General features: G+C 48.4%; 1 protein-coding gene across 1 annotated transcript in view; it reads right to left on the reverse strand.

The window, feature by feature from the left end:
- The window catches only part of TMC3 (transmembrane channel like 3), a 584,800-nt gene extending 568,262 nt beyond the window's left edge, over positions 1-16,538 (reverse strand). Inside the window, exons 1-2 of the mRNA XM_086958221.1 lie at positions 16,357-16,538; positions 1,041-1,193 (exon numbers count right to left, since the gene is read on the reverse strand). Of these exons, the coding sequence (XP_086814347.1) occupies positions 1,041-1,193; positions 16,357-16,469 (266 nt within the window). The 5' untranslated portion in view covers positions 16,470-16,538. The remainder of the gene's footprint in view (positions 1-1,040; positions 1,194-16,356) is intronic.
- Between the last annotated feature and the right edge of the window lie 509 nt (positions 16,539-17,047).

Genomic DNA, 17,047 nt, shown 5'->3' on the forward strand with positions numbered 1-17,047 from the left:
TGTTTATGGAGTTCGACTGTTCACATTTCCAGACAGAAGATCACAAATAACACGTTGAGAGAAGACTGTAGGATAGCTGAGTGGTCTATGCACAGCTCTCTAATGAGACAAGTACAGTGAAGGGGGTAGATGAAGAAAAATTAAGAAAAGGGGGCAGAGGGAGGAGGAAATAGCAAGAACCAGCATGGGCGAGAGGGGAGAAAAAGTAATGAGGGGAGATGGGAAAGAGATTAATTAGATAACAGGAGAATCAGGGAGGTTAGAAGGAAGGAAGATAAGAACTATGGGTGAAAATAAGTAAATGTGAAAAAATGGAAGGAACGTTTCAAGGAATGAAGGCTGAGAGAAGGTTGAAAGAGAAAAAGGATGAAAGGAAGGATGGGTAAAATAAAGGGTGAAAAGAAAGAATGAAGATGAAGGAATGGACGATGGAGGTCGATCGACTCGACACATTGATGGGAGAAAGAATTTATGGATAGAAGACAGAGTTTTGGTGGATACATTGCTGGAAGGATAGACGGAAGGTTGAAGTATAGATTTGTGAAAGGATCGATAATGGAAGGGTGACAATATGGAAGAATATGTGAATGGATAATTGGATGAATAGATGGAAGGCAGGGCCGGACTGGCAATAGCGGGCAGCATGGGTGGGGGCCGGTTTTGGGCCCCTCGGGCCGTTTTTGTTACAGGGCCGGTTTTGCAGCATAGCTGCAAAATCGGCCCTGTACCAAAATTGGCCAAAAATCGGCCCGGCAAAGTGCTCGGCGGCACCTCCAACCCCCCCGGATGAGGAGGGGGGGGGGGGCACTTTGCTAGGGCCGGTTGTGGTTCCCAGTCCGGCCCTGGTGGAAGGCCTTTCAAAATAAACACTTTTTGGGAATATAGGTCATGGCTGCTTCACTGGCCCAGTGTCAAGAGACATATGATCTGCAAGTGTATTTAAAAATTCTGGCTACTAATTATGAGGCTATTTCACGTGTGATCTACAATAGCCTTCTGCACATAAAACACCAGACTAAGCTGAGTTATGGGTGGCCTACCTGAGAGCCTTCAGCTTCTGCCTCATCGGCCAGGGTCGACAGCGAATATTTGACACCAACTCCTTCTGAAACTGAATGTTTTGGAAAATTGTTTCTGGATCATTTCCATCATCTTTCCCATCTTCGTTGTTGCCCTCGTCTTCATCTGAATTACTACACGTCACCGGAGCCAAACAAATAGACAAAAGAAGAAAGGAGAAAGGTGTTAGTGAAAGGTTCTGTAAATGTACAAGCATTGAACAAAATCCTGTGACGTGGGCAGGTGCCAGTCTTTAGATGAAGTTCCTCACAAGGTGAACTCTGCAGACTAATTGTAAAAATAACCAATCATCAGTCCCATGAGTACTAAAACCTCATCATCGTGGTTTAAGAAGTTGGGTGATGAGCCCCATTTGGTCACTGTGTGTTTATAAGGTGCATTGGCTGCTCTATCCGGTGTTATGGTTATTATTGCAGTCTGTGGAACGGAAGTAAAAATTCCCCAATTGCGACACCAGTCCCTCAGAAAGAATGGGTAAATTATGTATCTGATCTGTACAGACCTAACTCGGTCAACTGGTGCAATCTAAACTCTTCAAAGACTATGTTACAATCAATCCAACAAATAATGGCTGCTTCAGAAAAACAAATAGATCAGTTCATAAGTAAGATCAAAGTGACTACAGCAATGGGTATGATCCACATAAAAGTCATACAGAGCAATTCAGAAGGATGGAGCACATTTCTGACACCCCTTTTCACCTATTGCTACAAAATTGGCCACATTTCAAGCTCTAGGACAGGAAGCATTGTTGTTCCACTCTTAAAAAAAGGCTCCCGCCAGTCTCCAAGTAAGTATCGCAAAAATTGCGCTCCTAGGCGCAACAGAGAAGATCGTCACAGCCACTGTTTTAGAACATCTAAAAGACTGGGCCTTCTCCAAAAGTGCCATTCCCATGTTTCAAGCAGGTTTTTGCCCAGACCACTCAGTGACTGATAATATCGCAACTATGCAAACTATAATTGACAAATATGTGATCAGTAAATTGACAGTAATATATAGTATATTAGTCGACTTCTCTACAGCATTCAACAGGGTGGATAGACCCTAACGAAACTAGTGAGCAGAGGAATTCCCGCGGCCTTTTTAAGATTCATAGTAGCCCTCCACTTATCTAGCTAGTGTAGAGTACAGATGGGTGGGGGCAAGGGATTGACCCTGGAGATATCCACTTTGAATGGCCTAAAGCAAGGATGTTTACTCGCCCCTTTATTGTTTTCTTTATTTCTTAGTGACTTACTGGATAACTTCCAAAAAGCAAACAACCACCCTCCAAAAATGACTCCTCAAAACATTCATATCTTAATGTACGCTGATGATATAGTCATCTTCGACCTCACACCGATTGGTCTTAAGTGTAACATGGATGCTCTTGTTAGGTATTCAGAAACGAATTTCCAAAAAGTAAACATATCGAAAACAGAAGTAGTTCCATTTAGAGGAAGGAAATGTTCCAGTCATTTTGTCTGGAAGATTGGAGGCAGGCCAGTACAGGTCACAAGGACGTTATACATATCTGGAAAGAGTGTTTTCTCAGATACTAGAACCTCTATGCCATTTTCAGCATCTAGAACTGAAGGCTGCAGCCCATCTGAGTGCAATAAAGAGATTTTACTCATCCTCTGGAAATAGACACTTTTAACCCCTTCAAGAAATCTATCGAGTTAGGATTCCTTCTATTTTAACTTATGATTTAGAGTAGGGGGCGCTAGAGGGCGCACTGCGGAATGGCCGCACTGTCGTGAGGCTCCCGCTGCCCGGAGCTATTATCCGCCTAGAGATCCTGATGACCATCGCTGCGCCCTGATCTGACCCCACGGATCTACTGGGATACCGACTGACCACCCACGGTCCAATTCCTGGGCCATTTGGAGGTTGCTGGCCGAAGTTACGGGGACCCCAAGTTTCCCCGACTTGCGCTCTGGAAGTCTGATGCCCCCTGGCCCGGCGTCGTTGCTCATGCCAGTCCGGGGCTCTGCACGTGGGGTGTAGGCCTTGCTCCGCCCCTCTTCATCGGGGCCCGCTCGCTCGCTGGGCAAGCCGTTTGGCTCTTCCTTGCTGTCGGACCTATCTCTTTGCTCCTGCATCTGCCTGCCCGGATACCATTGCACACGGAGGCGCCATGGATCTTCTTCTTGGTTTCTGGGGGCTCGCTCCTTTGGCCTTGGAGCGGAGACGGCCATTCTCTCGTCGTTGGGTGTGGCGGGGCGCGCTGGCCTGCTCGTGCCCCCACGATTCGAGCCTTTTTGTTTGTGGCCGTACCCTTGGTCCGCTTTCGACCCTATTTGCTTTTTGTCCCCCATTAGATCTCTAGCGCACCATTATGGGGAAGCCGGACACTAAACAATCCAAACTGTCCTTTGATTCGGGAGGGGCTAGGCGGGCGACGCGATTGCTCCAGGACGCTGGAACTTCGCGGTCCCCCCCCCCGAATGTCGCTGATAGTGTCCCGCAGCCGCCGCCGCCGGACTTTGCCCAAATGATGCAGGAGATGAGGCAGGGGTTTGCCACGATAGTGGACAAAGTGGACAAGATATCGTCGCGCATGGATGCGGTTGTCCAGAAGTTGGACGTGCACGAGGAACGCTTGACGGCGGCGGAACAGCGCATTTCGGACCATGATGACACGGCGGCCACCCATACCACCCAACTGGCGAGAATGGACAATATCTTGCGTGTCATTGCCGCTAAGAATGAGGAGTTGGAGGCGAGGAGTAGGCGCAACAACGTGCGCATTGTAGGTGTGCCGGAGTCCACGAATGTGGGCAAAATGGAGACTTATGTAGAGAGGCTGCTTGTGGGCGCCATTGGTGCGGAAGTGTTCTCATCCCAGTTCATCGTTGAGAGAGCGCATCGGACACTGGGACCTCGGCCGGCCTCTGGGGCTGCACCGCGCCCCATTATTGCGCGCCTTTTGAACTATCGAGACCGGGACGCCGCCCTCCAGGCCGCCCGCACTAACAGGGCCCTCTCTTTCGAAGGGGTGTCTTTTACCATGTACCCTGACTTCACGCCGATGGTGCAGGATCAGCGTCGTAAGTTCCTGGGGGTGAAGAAGAAGCTTCGGGACCTGCAAGTGGACTACGCCTTGCTGTACCCTGCTAAACTTAGAGTGACGCACCAGACTAAACAACATTTCTTCACCAACCCACAGCATGCTGAGGATTTTGCAAAGCGCCTCCAGCGCGAGCGGGCAGCTGCGGACCGGGGAGGCGATCGGGACCCTGAGGACGAACATTCAGCGGCTGAGGAGGAGGTCGCCTGATTGTGGTGACTTTGGACTTTGTCTCTCTTTTTCCTGTTTTTGGAGTGTTCTGGACGCGTGTCTTTCATATTTAGTTTTATTGCCCTCCTTCTCCGCATTTGCGGCCTTCCTACTGCCCGCTTTTACTTTTGTTGGAGCGGGGGTCATGTCTTTCATGAGCTGCGTGAGTGCGTGTTGTTTCCTGGGGTCGGTGTGGCACCGCGGGATGGTGCTATCTGATGTTGCGCTCCGGGCACCCACCCCCCGCGCGGCGCCTGGGGCCGTCTGACGCTTGTTGGCGCGGACACTGGCGTGGCGTGAGGGAGTGGTATCGTGCACCTCTGGAAGGTTCCCCGGAGGGTGTGCCCCAAGTGTACCTTTGGTTTGGATTCTAGTCCTTTGTTGTTTGACTGGATGTTTGTTGGGGAATGGGGGGGGTGGGGACGCGTATGGCCTGACTGTTGGGGTGGTCTCAGGTGGGTGGATGGGGCGGGTGTGAAGTTGTCCATGTTTGATTGCCCAGAATCTCTGGGTCGGTACGATAGGTGCTGCTGCTGTCTGGATGCACGGGTGTGGTGCTGTGCCCGCTATCTAGTCTGGTTCATTTCTTTATCTGGCGGCACCGATCATGTGGTCCGTTTTGCCGTCCATCTTGGGCCCGAGTGCGCTGGCCGCCATCTTAGGCTGCCACGTGATGGGGTGCGCTATGTAAGAGAAACACGTGTGCGAGTTGTGGGTCGAGTGAGATGGATTGGTGGCATGCGGCGTGCAGTATGTTCTGAGTGCTTGTTGCATGGGCGGTTTGGTTGGGGGGGGGTCGTTGTGATTTTGGTTGCTAGGTTCGGAGATGGCTGGGGAATGTGCGGAGTGTCTGTGGGGGGGTGTCTGCGCCCTAGGGTGTGGACCTGTTTTTGGCTGTTGCTGGTGGTTGGATGCCCTGTGTTTGCTTATTGGGTCCCGTTGGGCCCTGAAATTGGGTAATGTCGACTGCTGTTATAGATCAGATATCGATTCTGTCCTGGAATGTACGGGGACTTAATGATGCCAGGAAATGTCGTAGTGTGATCCAGTACTTGGACAGGCATGTTATTCATGTTGCTCTCCTCCAGGAGACGCATCTGCGTCCCGCTCCTTCCCCCAACTTTGGCGGGAGGTGGGCTGCGGCCAGGAGGTTTGCTTCCTATTCTTCTTATGCTCGGGGGGTTGTTATCCTTATTAAAAGATCGCTCGCATTTCAGGAACTGGGATTTGTTGGGGACTCTGAGGGGCGATATGTGCTACTGTGGGGGCGGCTTGGGCAGAACACTGTCTTGTTTGTTAATTGCTATGCTCCTAATGTCGATACGCCAAGTTTCTTTGTCACTTTGTGGGGTCATGTTCTTGCTGTGGATGCCACTTACATTGTGTGGGGAGGTGATTTCAATCTTGCATTTCATGCCCAGTCGGACAGATCGGAGGGGAGCCCTCAGTATAATGTACAGGCCAGAGAAGTGTTACGGGGGATTGTGGAAGAGGCCGGGCTGGTCGATGGCTGGAGGTACACCCACCCTGCCACCAAGGAGGGCACTCATTACACCACACATGCTCGTTCATGGGCAAGACTGGATTATGTGTTTCTCTCTAGGGGGCTGGGAGCTGGCCTACGGGAGGCTACACATCTGGCTCGGACGTACTCTGATCACTGTCCGGTGAAGGTTGTTCTATCCGTCCCCGGGTTGCATAGGCCGCGCCCACCTTGGCGTCTGTTTCCGACTGCTTTGCTTGACCCGGTGTTCAAGGAGGAGCTTGGCGTGGAGGTAGAGGCGTTCTTCCCTAGGAACAAAGGCTCTGTGGACAGCGTTGAGGTCATTTGGGAGGCGTTCAAGGTTACTATCCGGGGTGTCACTATTTCTAAAAGTTGTGGAGTACTTCGGCTGATTGTTCGGACCCTCGAGGGCTTGGAGGCTGACTTGCGAGACTTAGAACGCAGGATGCAGGTTGACTCTGATCCCGACCTTTTGGTGCAGTTCCGTACTAAGCTCTCCGACTATGAGGAGGAAGCTGCTAGAGAGGCTAAGCATAGGGGGAAATACTGGACGGCGAGGCGATACTGTGAAGGGGAGCGGCCCGGTACGGTCCTCGCTGCCCTTACTAGACATCCAAGGCATGGGTCTGACGTGCTGGAATTGGTGTCGCCGGATGGCACTCGCTGCCGAGACACTTCAGAGATCCAGCGTACTTTTATTGACCATTATACGCACCTTTACACGACGCAGCAGACGGGTGAGACTCGATACGGCGGATTTCTTGATGAGCTGGCACTCTGTTGGTTATCGGATGGTCATCGGGAGTTCTTAGGCAGGCCCCTGGAGGTGGAGGAGGTCAGGAATGCCATCATGTCTCTGTCTAATGGGAAGGCCGCCGGTCTGGATGGCCTTCCTGCTGAATTTTATAAGTGTTATGTGGACATCATGGCCCCTGTGCTGCGTGAGGTTTTTGAGGAGTCCCTGGAAGAGGGGCGTCTGCCGGGCTCCATGCGCGAGGTCGCCATTACGTCGCTGCTTAAGCCGGGTAAAGATCCGTTGGATGTGGGCTCTTATAGGCCCCTCTCATTGCTTAACTGCGATGTCAAAATTCTCGCGAAGGTATTGGCAGTACGACTAGCCGAACTCATGCCCGTTATTGTGCTGCCTGACCAGTCGGGATTTGTGCCTGGCCGTGCTACCTCCCACAATCTTCGCACCTTGTTCTCGCTTGTGTCAACCATTGGTCCTACTGTCCCGGTCGCCGCCATCTTTCTCGATGCCACTAAGGCGTTTGACTCTGTTGAGTGGAGCTATCTTATTGATGTTCTTTGTCGAATGGGCTTCCCCAGGATCTTCATCTCATGGGTTAAGCTCTTATACACTGATCCGATGGCGAAGGTGGTGGTGAATGGGGTGCTGTCCCCCTCGTTCCCTCTTACGAGAGGGACCCGACAGGGATGCCCCCTCTCGCCCCTCTTGTTTCCTATAGCCATTGAGCCACTGGCCTGTAGGATTCGTCAGTTTCACCAGCAGAGCGCCTTTCATTGTCTGCAGCGACAGGTCGGTATTTCTTTATACGCCGATGACGTTACGCTCTATGTCAAAGACCCTGAGAACAACCTTAATTCGCTCTTACGAGAGCTGGTCGCTTTTGGGGGGGTCTCCGGTGTCCATATTAACTGGCGGAAGTCTCAATTTTTCCCCCTCACTGCTGCTGTAGCTAGGTTTCCCCTTGACTACCCTCTGGAATGGTGTGATTCGGAGTTGCGTTATCTTGGCATTGTCGTGTCCTTGGACAGAGAAGAATCGGTTCGGCTTAATTATGGGGTGGCTATTACCAAGCTTGCAGATGATGTCACCAGGTGGATGTCCTTGCCTCTTTCCATGGCCGGTAGAGCGTCCCTTATCAAGATGGTAGTTTTACCCCGCTTCCTTTACCTCTTTCAAAACCTTCCGTATCATCCGGGTGCTTATTTCTTCCGCAGACTTCGTTCCGAGCTGTTGCGGTTGTTCTGGGGGGGCAAGCAGCCACGGGTGGCGTGGGCCACCCTTACGTTGCCCTATGCTGATGGCGGATTCGATGTCCCTGACTTCGAGCTTTATTATCTCAGCGCTCAGGCGCATTACGCTTATCACTGGATGCGCCCCACGCCGTTCATGCCCCAGATTGCTGCTGAACATTGGGTTGCCCACCCACTCCCTCTGGAGGGGATGGTTTTGGGCAAGGTGTCCGACGTGGAGACACCTCGCACGACTGTGACGTGCACGGTGGATGCTTGGAAGCGGGTAGCTCAATTGCTGGGCTTCTCCTTTCTTTATTCGCCGGCTCTGCCTCTGTCTTATCATCCTGATCTGTCACTGTTGTTGGAAACGGTGTTTCAGCGAATGTGTAAGCGTCTGGGCATCCTCACGTGGGGCGACTTGTTTCATGCGGGTGCCTTCCGTACGCAGGCTCATTTCTTTGGAGCGGCTGCTTGCTCCCCTCTAGAGCTGTTCTATTTCATCCGCTTACGGCAGGGCATGCGTGCTCTGCTTTCAGATTTCCCTTCGGAGCCTGGGGTTACCCTCCCCCTCCACGTGTTGTTGGTTTCAGATGGACGACACCTGGTGTCGAAATTATACGGGGCTATTCGCGGACAGCGTTTGGTCCCGGCCAATCGGGTGCGTGAGCAGTGGGTTGCCGAGTTGGGTGCTCCTATTACCGACGAGCAGTGGAAGTACTGTTGTGGGCTCACGGCCAATGTCTCTTCTAGTTGTCGCCTTAAAATTATCCACTACAAGTTTGTTCAGAGGTACTATTATACCCCGGCGAGGAAACTACGGTTTCATTTAGCGGAAGATGACAGGTGTGCTAGATGTCGTGCGGAAGGCGCTGACTTCCTGCACTTGGCCTGGAGTTGTGCGGGTGTATTAGAATATTGGACTCAGGTTCATGAGGCCCTGCAGATTATGGCGGAGGATGGGGTAGCATTTGACCCCTTAGTGATGTTGCTGGGCTACTCTAAGGACGTGCCTGCCTCTCACCGTAGATTTGTTGACGTGGCCCTGTTGCTGGCTAGGCGTAGGGTTGCTTGCTGCTGGGGTCGTGGCAGGGTGCCGCGCTTTCAGGATTGGGTGACTGACCTCATATACTGTCAGGATCAATACAACATCTATTCTGACCTTATGCCTGTCCGATGCAGACCGAAGGACTTTTGGAGCCCGCTCCAGGTGTACCTCCTATCCAGAGCTGTGCAGGACTCTGATTCTGATTCAGGGGACCGTGAAGGGATTGGTTGATGGCATCTTGATGGGCTGGGATTTTACACTACACCTGCTGATCTTCCTGTGTTGGGGGAGAGGCTACGCTGTCTCCTTTCCATGCGAGCTATTGGGGGCTGTAGTTCCCCTTATGACAAGTGTATGGCTGGTAACTGAGGTCGTATCCCTGTCGGGTACCCTTATTATATGTGTCCCTTGCATCAGTGTTCCCTTTGCTTTTCTTTATTGTGCGCTAATCGACTGTGTCCGTATTGTATTGTCTCCTTAGCTTGCCTGTACATGCTGGATCATTGCTCTCTAATTTGCACTGTGCATTCCGATGTTGCTCCTTGTATTGACTGGTCTGCTGCCCTGTGCTGGCTTGTATCTAATTTTTCTTTTGGTTCTGACGCACCATTGTAATGGCCATAACTGTCTGTATGTATTGTGTCTGCACTTCCCTTGACCCTGCTTGTCTCCAAATAAAGGTTTAAAAAAAAAAAAAAAACTTATGATTTAGAGTATACTTCTATAAAAAGTGTTTTTTTTTCAATGTTACTGAAGGGACGTTTTACATACGATTACCACCACGAGCCAAGCCACGTCCGTTCAAGTGTCTCAGAAGTCAGCTCATACACTAGAGCCCTGGCAAATATAATCAGATGGGTCTATAACTTAGTCCATGCTTCCGAAAGCTCCCTAAGAGAACTTCTATAGCAGGAAACTTTTAAGGGAAGTCTAAGTCAGTCCACATTCAAAGAAAACCTTGAGATAGCTTTGGAACATGTTAAATGTTCCATCAATCTCCTAGTCTTGGTCACTGACACTCAAAGTTTTTTCTGAAAAAATCAACCAGAAGGTTACTTTTTTATCTCGAAAGGGAACACAGCTCACATCTATCTCATTATAGGGTCTACACAGCCAAAGCAGAATTTAACACTAAAACAATACATAATTTTGCTTTGACTAGGGATTCTCCAATTAAAAGCCTTTACTAGAAACTGGGGGGGCACCACTGGAATATCAAGCTTGTGTGACCTCTGTAATGGAGGTGTTCAAGTTTTAGCACACGTGTTATTAGTATGCCCAAGTGAACTATTGAAGGAGACTTGGCACAGTTTTATAGAACCTATATGTTTCAGATACAATGTCTTAAGAATTAACGATTTGATTGATCTAATTCGTATACCACCAAATGAATTTGTTTGCTGTAATCTGTTCAAATTGTTTAACACCTATTTACCATTGTCATAAAGATGTCTATTTTACAACAAATTATATTTATTGTAAATATTTATATTGTTGATCTCAGGAGAGGTCTAAAACAATAAACAATAAACTTGAAGCAGTCTGTGGTTGCAGTGTCACGGACTTCAGCACCTCAGAGAGGAGCAGAAATCGTGGATCTATTGAGGTTCTGCAGAATGCGGATGGGTGTTCAAAAATCAGCTGTTCGATCACTGGTCCCTGTGCTGCTGAGAGACCCTATCTCTGCAATTGATGCTCTACGTGCTGCTGGAGCCCCTGAATGTGGAATCTCACAGCACACAAGGGTTATAGGGCCCCTGCCACGGTCCTCTCTCTAACCTACTCCGGGTCCTCTTTCTCCCTGTCCTGCACTCACCTTTATCGCAAACTTTTGAATTGTTGCTCTATCTTCCTGTCTTCCTTTTCCCATCTCTTTGTTTGCTTCTATGTCTCTCTTTACTGTCTTTCTCACTTCACTTTTTCTCGTTTTGTCCGACAGTCTTCCTTTCTCGTTCAAGGTCTGTCCCTCTCTCTACACCTCTCTCTTTTTCTCAATCTGTTGTTCTGTGCAGGGTTGGATTGAAATTAAAAATGAGCCCGGGTATGCTAAAAAAAAGTGGCCCGAATTTGCATATTGTCTTTCCACAAAACACTGCTATGGCGAAATTTTAATAAAAAGGGGGGGAGGGGGGTTGGTCAAAAAAAGGCACTGATTAGTTTACACTGGTGAAACACACCTGAAAACAATTGATGCCACTTCTGCTCAGGCCCCCTACCCCCGCTTAATATGCATATATTAATGGGCCGGCCCAGAGAGAGAGAAAGGGAGTGACTGGCACCTCTGCCCTGATAAAAGGGAGGTAATGGACACCCATCTGCTTCAGAAAGGCCACTCATGCATTCACTGGGCTGCTGGCGGTCTGTACACCATGCATAAACATCCCAAATCCGCCCACCAGAATGCCCAAAAAAGCAGCCCACAGCTGGGACTGGACACCGGCCCTTCGGGCATTGCCCGCGTGCCTGCGTTACCAATCCGACCCTGGCTCTGTGCCGCTATTTAGCTTTCTTCTTTGTCCCTCTAGTTCTACAGTCTAACTTAAGTCTTCATCCTCACACTCTGTCATCCCACCAACCTCCTGTACCGCAGGGCAGAGGTGTCTGGAAGGTTGGGGGGAAGTGATGCGGATGTTCAGATAGTTAGGGCCAGTGCTGCACAGAGCTTTGTAGGTGTGAGTGAGGAGTTTAAAGTGTGCATGCTTGGGTTTCTACAAGTGCTGCTGTCCTGAGACGTCGGCGCACCCTGTATACTCATGCAGGTGACAATATTTCAAGTGTGCTGTGTATACAAAGTGCTGCTAGCCTGAATGCTCAATGCTCCATGTGTTCAAGCACTGCTATCCATATTCATTTTGAGTGCCCTGTGTGCACAAGTGTTGCTGTCCTTATTCTCAATGTTCCGTGTGTTCAAGCACTGCTGCCCCTTATTATTTAAAGTGCCCTGTGTGCACAAGGGCTACTGTCCTTCATTCTCTATGATCCATGTGTTAAAACACTGCTTTCCGTAATCATTTGAAGTGCCCTGTGTGCACAAGTGCTGCTGTCCTTCATTCTCAATGTTCCCTATGTTCAAGCACTGCTACCCATACTCATTTAAAGTGCCCTCTGTGCACAAGTGGTGTGCCCCTAATTCTGAATGCACAGTGTGTCCCTTTTAATTTAAAGTGCCCTGTGTGCACAAGTGCTGCCGTCCTTGATTTTTTAACACGTTGTATGTACTTGTACACCTATAAATATGTATGTAAAGTGCTGTGAGTTCGAGTGCCTCTATCGCCTGTTTGCAAGTGCTGCTGCCCTGTGTGTTACGAATACCTGTGCCTTCATTTCTCAATGCGCCATGTTACTCGCCATATTCGTTTAAAAACGTGTGTGTACAATTACTATAGTGCGTAGTCCGAAGTTACACGCATGCAGCTCATCCTTTTAATGCAGGGGTCTTCAAAGTGTGGGGCGCGACCCCCAGGGGGGCCGTGGAGTGATGGAAAGGAGGTCGCGCATTCCCGATCACACTTCTGCCCGGGCCTATCTGACAACAGTGATTCAACCCCCTTCCTCCCCCGTAGTGTGTCTCAGCTTGAGCTGCTGTGAGCTGCGCTGGGCTGTGTCTGCAGTCTTATCTCCAGCACAGCCCAGCACACCTGAGTTTGTCACAGGTCGTTAAAGACCATTTGCATATTTAAATACCTTTAGAAAACTGGTTACTGAGGCTTAGTTTTTTTTTATAGTTCCAGTACCCCCTGGGCCCCAACTCAGCCTTTTCCTCACATTTGTATTTTACATTTACTGCAATAGTGTGAGGATGCATTTCATGAAAAGAAATATAAAGTAGGGTTGCCAGAAAAAAAAATACCAGCCATTTCTCTTGTAACACACTGTTTGCTACCTCTCACATTTTGTTTGCTTTAGATACTTGCACAAGTGCCACCATTGCCAACATAATGTCTGTTCTTGTGCTGGAGTGTCTGCCATTTATTGCAGTATGATACCTCTACTTGTATTTTGTACGTTTTTGTTACCTGCACACATGTCACTTTTTCCTCCTGTAATGTACCGTTTGCTACCTCTTGTATTTTGGTTGCTCACTATTTTCACTTTTGCCTCATGTAACTTAACGTTTGCTTTTGTAATTTGTTCACTTGTAATTTTCTCCTCATGTATCATTACTGTTCCTAGTGTGAAGCGCTATGATCACCTTCGGGTAAAGTCCGCACTATATAAAAACGCATAAATAAATACGTTCGTAATGTGACGTTTCTGTCTTTGTTCCCTTTAATTATCAGTCATGGATCATTGAGGCAGCCCCAGTACACAATTAAAAGTGCTTTCTATTTAGATTTGCTGTTCCCAGTATGCACAGATGAGTGCTGAAATATACAGCTTTAGGTGACTGCTTATTTTGGTACCGTCTGGGACATCAAAATAATGAGCAGGCAACCCTAACGATAGGACTGGAAGTGTGTTGAAAGATCAGCATATTATTTATTTCCTCCACCCTCTATCCCTGATTAATGTCATAATAGCAATAGTTTAACTTATATCTTAAACCCTATGCCGCCGTCAATAATATGTTGAGTTACTTCAAGTGTCTGGAAATGCACCCTGCATTCAGAGAACTCACTTCTCATTCTCACACTTCACTTTCACACTCACCCTGCACTCACAGCGATCACAATGCACTCGCACTGATCACCATGTACTCACATCATTCACGCTCTCACCCTGCACTCACAGTGATCACTCTGCAATCACAATGCACTTGCGTTATTCACCCTGAACCTCAGCCTGCAGTCACACTACTCATCTGCACTCATCCTGCACTCATGTGACACCTCATTCACATGCCCCCCACTGCTCAATTTGCAACTCGCTCAAACAAGCCCATCATTAACCATGCATTCATTCATCCCACTCTGCACTTATATCCACGCCCAAATTCATATGGCCACCTCACTCACCCTGCAGTCACTCCTCTTTTCCTACTCTCATACTGTTGCATCGCTCACCAGTTAATGTGCCTGCTACAAAGAATATGTACTATGCACATCACAGAACTGAGTGTGAGTAAACTATGCGTAGCACTATAAAAAAAATGTTTGTCAGAAAGGTTCTACAAAGAGATGAGGTGCATTGTTGGTGCCGCTGCAACTTTAACCACCCACCCATTGCCTTGCCTGTGCGGCCAATGACAATACCTATGCAACTACCAACCATAACACTGTACAAGTGTGACTATTTCAAGCCCCCAAAGCTATAAGAATGGCATGGATGTCAGGAGTTTATTGTTTTTAATGTATATTGAATTAATAAACAGCTGTTCTGCTCATCTCTAAATTACTCAGACAGAGCCACCATGTGGCAGACAGTCATAGTGCCAGTGTGCACAATTAGGTGCCAGTTCGGAGCACCGGAAACCACCTGCTCTAATTAAGCACTGGTGCTGAGGTAACAGGGGAGAGGGACATTTGTGCAAGAAGGTGTGAAAGAACAAAGTAGACATGTGAAAGATGAATAGGGGGACTGGAGAGGTGCAAGATACAAATAGACAACAATTTGAATAGAGAGACTTGAGGTGAATGAGAAGTGCAAATGGGCACGGGAGGTGACGGCGCCAGAGAGGCCATGAGATAAATGAGAGAAACTGTTAGAGATGAGGGCAGTGAAAAGACAGAATGGCAAGGGGTGATTAAGGGTGAAGTGAGAAGTTGAATGGGGAGAGTTCAGAAGTTTTAAAAAGGGGTGAAAGAAAATGCCGGCAATATGAGAGAGGGATACAGGGTTGGGAGAGGAGAGAGGGATGGAAGGGAGGGGGTGAGATGAAAGCGGCATGGGTAAATTGCTTAACTCTGCACAAGACCGCCAGGGTTTTAAGGGGACCCCTGCTGCTCCCGGCCAGGGCCAAGTGAGCTTCTACTGTGGCAGCACGTATTCCTGCAGAGTGGAAGGTTTACTAGACATCTTTCTGATGTTAATTGCTGTATTTTGGTTATAAACTGGTACTGATGGGGTGAAATCTTTCCTCTGTGTTATTGTGTACAAAAAATGTCAAAATAATGAATCAATTCTATACCAAAATAACGTGGCGTCATATAACATTATTTACATTTTCCTCCCACACAATTTAGTCAAGCTTTTCGTGTCATTTGGTCCTCACCTGCCTCGTGATTCCAGAAGCCCTGCCTACAGGTTTAAAAATGTTTGTCAGGAGGGGGTCCTTATGACTGAAAATGTTGACAGGGGGGTCTCAGCACCCAAAAGTTTGAAGACCTCTGTTCTAATGTGTGCTGAAGTGTTGCAGTCTGTCGTGCCACAGTAGCCCGTGTGTAAACCTGCCCCAGTCTGCAGTTCTTGCTGCGGTCCCTATTCCAAAGGTGTTTTGAGAAGATGAAACTGCTGCTACAGTCTATTGTTCCAAGTGTTCTCCTTTTGTAGATTTGGACAGCACATCGTTTGAAGTGTGTTCGGATAATGTAATTGTTCCTGCTATGGTTTATGTGTGTGCGTTTGTGTCCGGTATTGCACTAAATCTTTTAAAGAAGCTCGAACTGTGCAAGGCACTGCCGATTGTTCAAAAAGCGCAATTTCTACTGGTCATCTATTTAAAATCGCCTTCTGTGCACACTCTCTACAAATGAAAGGTGCCAAAATGCGATGTTTACGACTGCTCTATCTATAATTCTCGCATGCTCTGAGGACGTGTCCCCATATTCACAATAACGCGGTCGATCATTTGTAGTTATCGAGTTATTTACACTAATCTAACCCAGACCCATAGTGGTAGATCTTGCACTGGCGAAAATGGCAATAATACATCTATTTGATGACTTTTGGCAGTTCTCACAATACATCTAGATGCGAACAGATTCCTAGTCATACATAGACTAATCACGAAGGAAAAATGGAAGAAACAGGTTGAGAAACTATTTAAAAAGGTTATAGTGTTTAACAAAGTCTGGATCGAAAATATAAAGAATTATCATATTATTTCCGTTCGCATCAGCAGGGATAGAAAGTTTTAATTTGCTCCAGCCTCCATTTTTATTTCACACCCAAAAAGCGGTGACAATATTGGGTCTCTTTCTTATTAAGTAAGCACTGTTAATTACCCCCATCCTCCTAACCCCCCTCCCCCACCACCACCACCACCACTAGACAAACACAATGCTGTAAAACACATTACTTTTGTCTAAACTGTTAGTTTCTCCCATTTGGCCCGCTTCTTTCCCCCTGGCAGTTGTTTATAAGGTTTCCTAAGTCGCACTGTTTGCGATGTTTATTAACTATATACGCACGCAGGTAACTGCAATGGGTAGCCCTCGAAATCACTGCGGAATGTGGTAAACTCGAGGAGCGCCTTCCACAGACTGATCCGAAAGTATCAGACAATTCATCAGCCCGAGTCCAAAGCCTCTTCGTGGAGTACACACTCGCGGAGTCAGGAATGTGACGATGAAAGCCTGGCGGAGGTGCGCGAAATCTCACCTGTGAGGAGGCTCCTGGTAGGACGTGTAGATGCTAGCGTGCCTCTTCACACTTTTGTGCCGTTTTGCTGACTTGGGGGGTCTCAGGGCTCCGGACCCGCTTCGTGCTGCCATTTTGGTGGTGGCTATCGGTGTTCCGAAGCGCGATGGAAACACACTGTCAGCAGTCCGCGGCTGTGTGACCCGTGGCCGCAAACCCTGCGGCTCCCGCTGGAAGGACAGGGTGAGTGAGGCGAAGAGGGACGCGGCAGCGGGACTCAGCTGCTGCGCGCCGCCCCTCGCTCCAGTGATGTCACCTACCTACCTATCATGGGGGGCAGAGACCCTTCATTGGGACCGGTGTGACTGAACCGTATCTGGATCACACACAGAAGGTATTAAGGACAACTACTGAAGTGGAAACTCGCAGAGCAAAGTCTCAAGTACATTTCGTAGCGTTTTATTGGTAGCTGTAAGTTGGGACTTGCCATTGCAGTTGCTCCAAAAGAATAGATAGAGGAGTGGCTTATTGTAAGTTATTTTTTTTAAAGGGATTTTGAGGTGCACTGCTACTCTTACGCAAGTATTTGCATTTCGCATAATTTCGCGTTATTATACTTGGCATCAAATCTTCGCACATTCCAGCATGCTACCTATTATCTAGCCCATTGTATATCCTCATTTGGCACAAATATTTCACTTCATTTACTCCG

The sequence above is a fragment of the Lissotriton vulgaris genome, chromosome 2_1, assembly GCF_964263255.1.
Source record: "Lissotriton vulgaris chromosome 2_1, aLisVul1.2, whole genome shotgun sequence".
Classification (NCBI taxonomy): Eukaryota; Metazoa; Chordata; class Amphibia; order Caudata; family Salamandridae; genus Lissotriton; species Lissotriton vulgaris.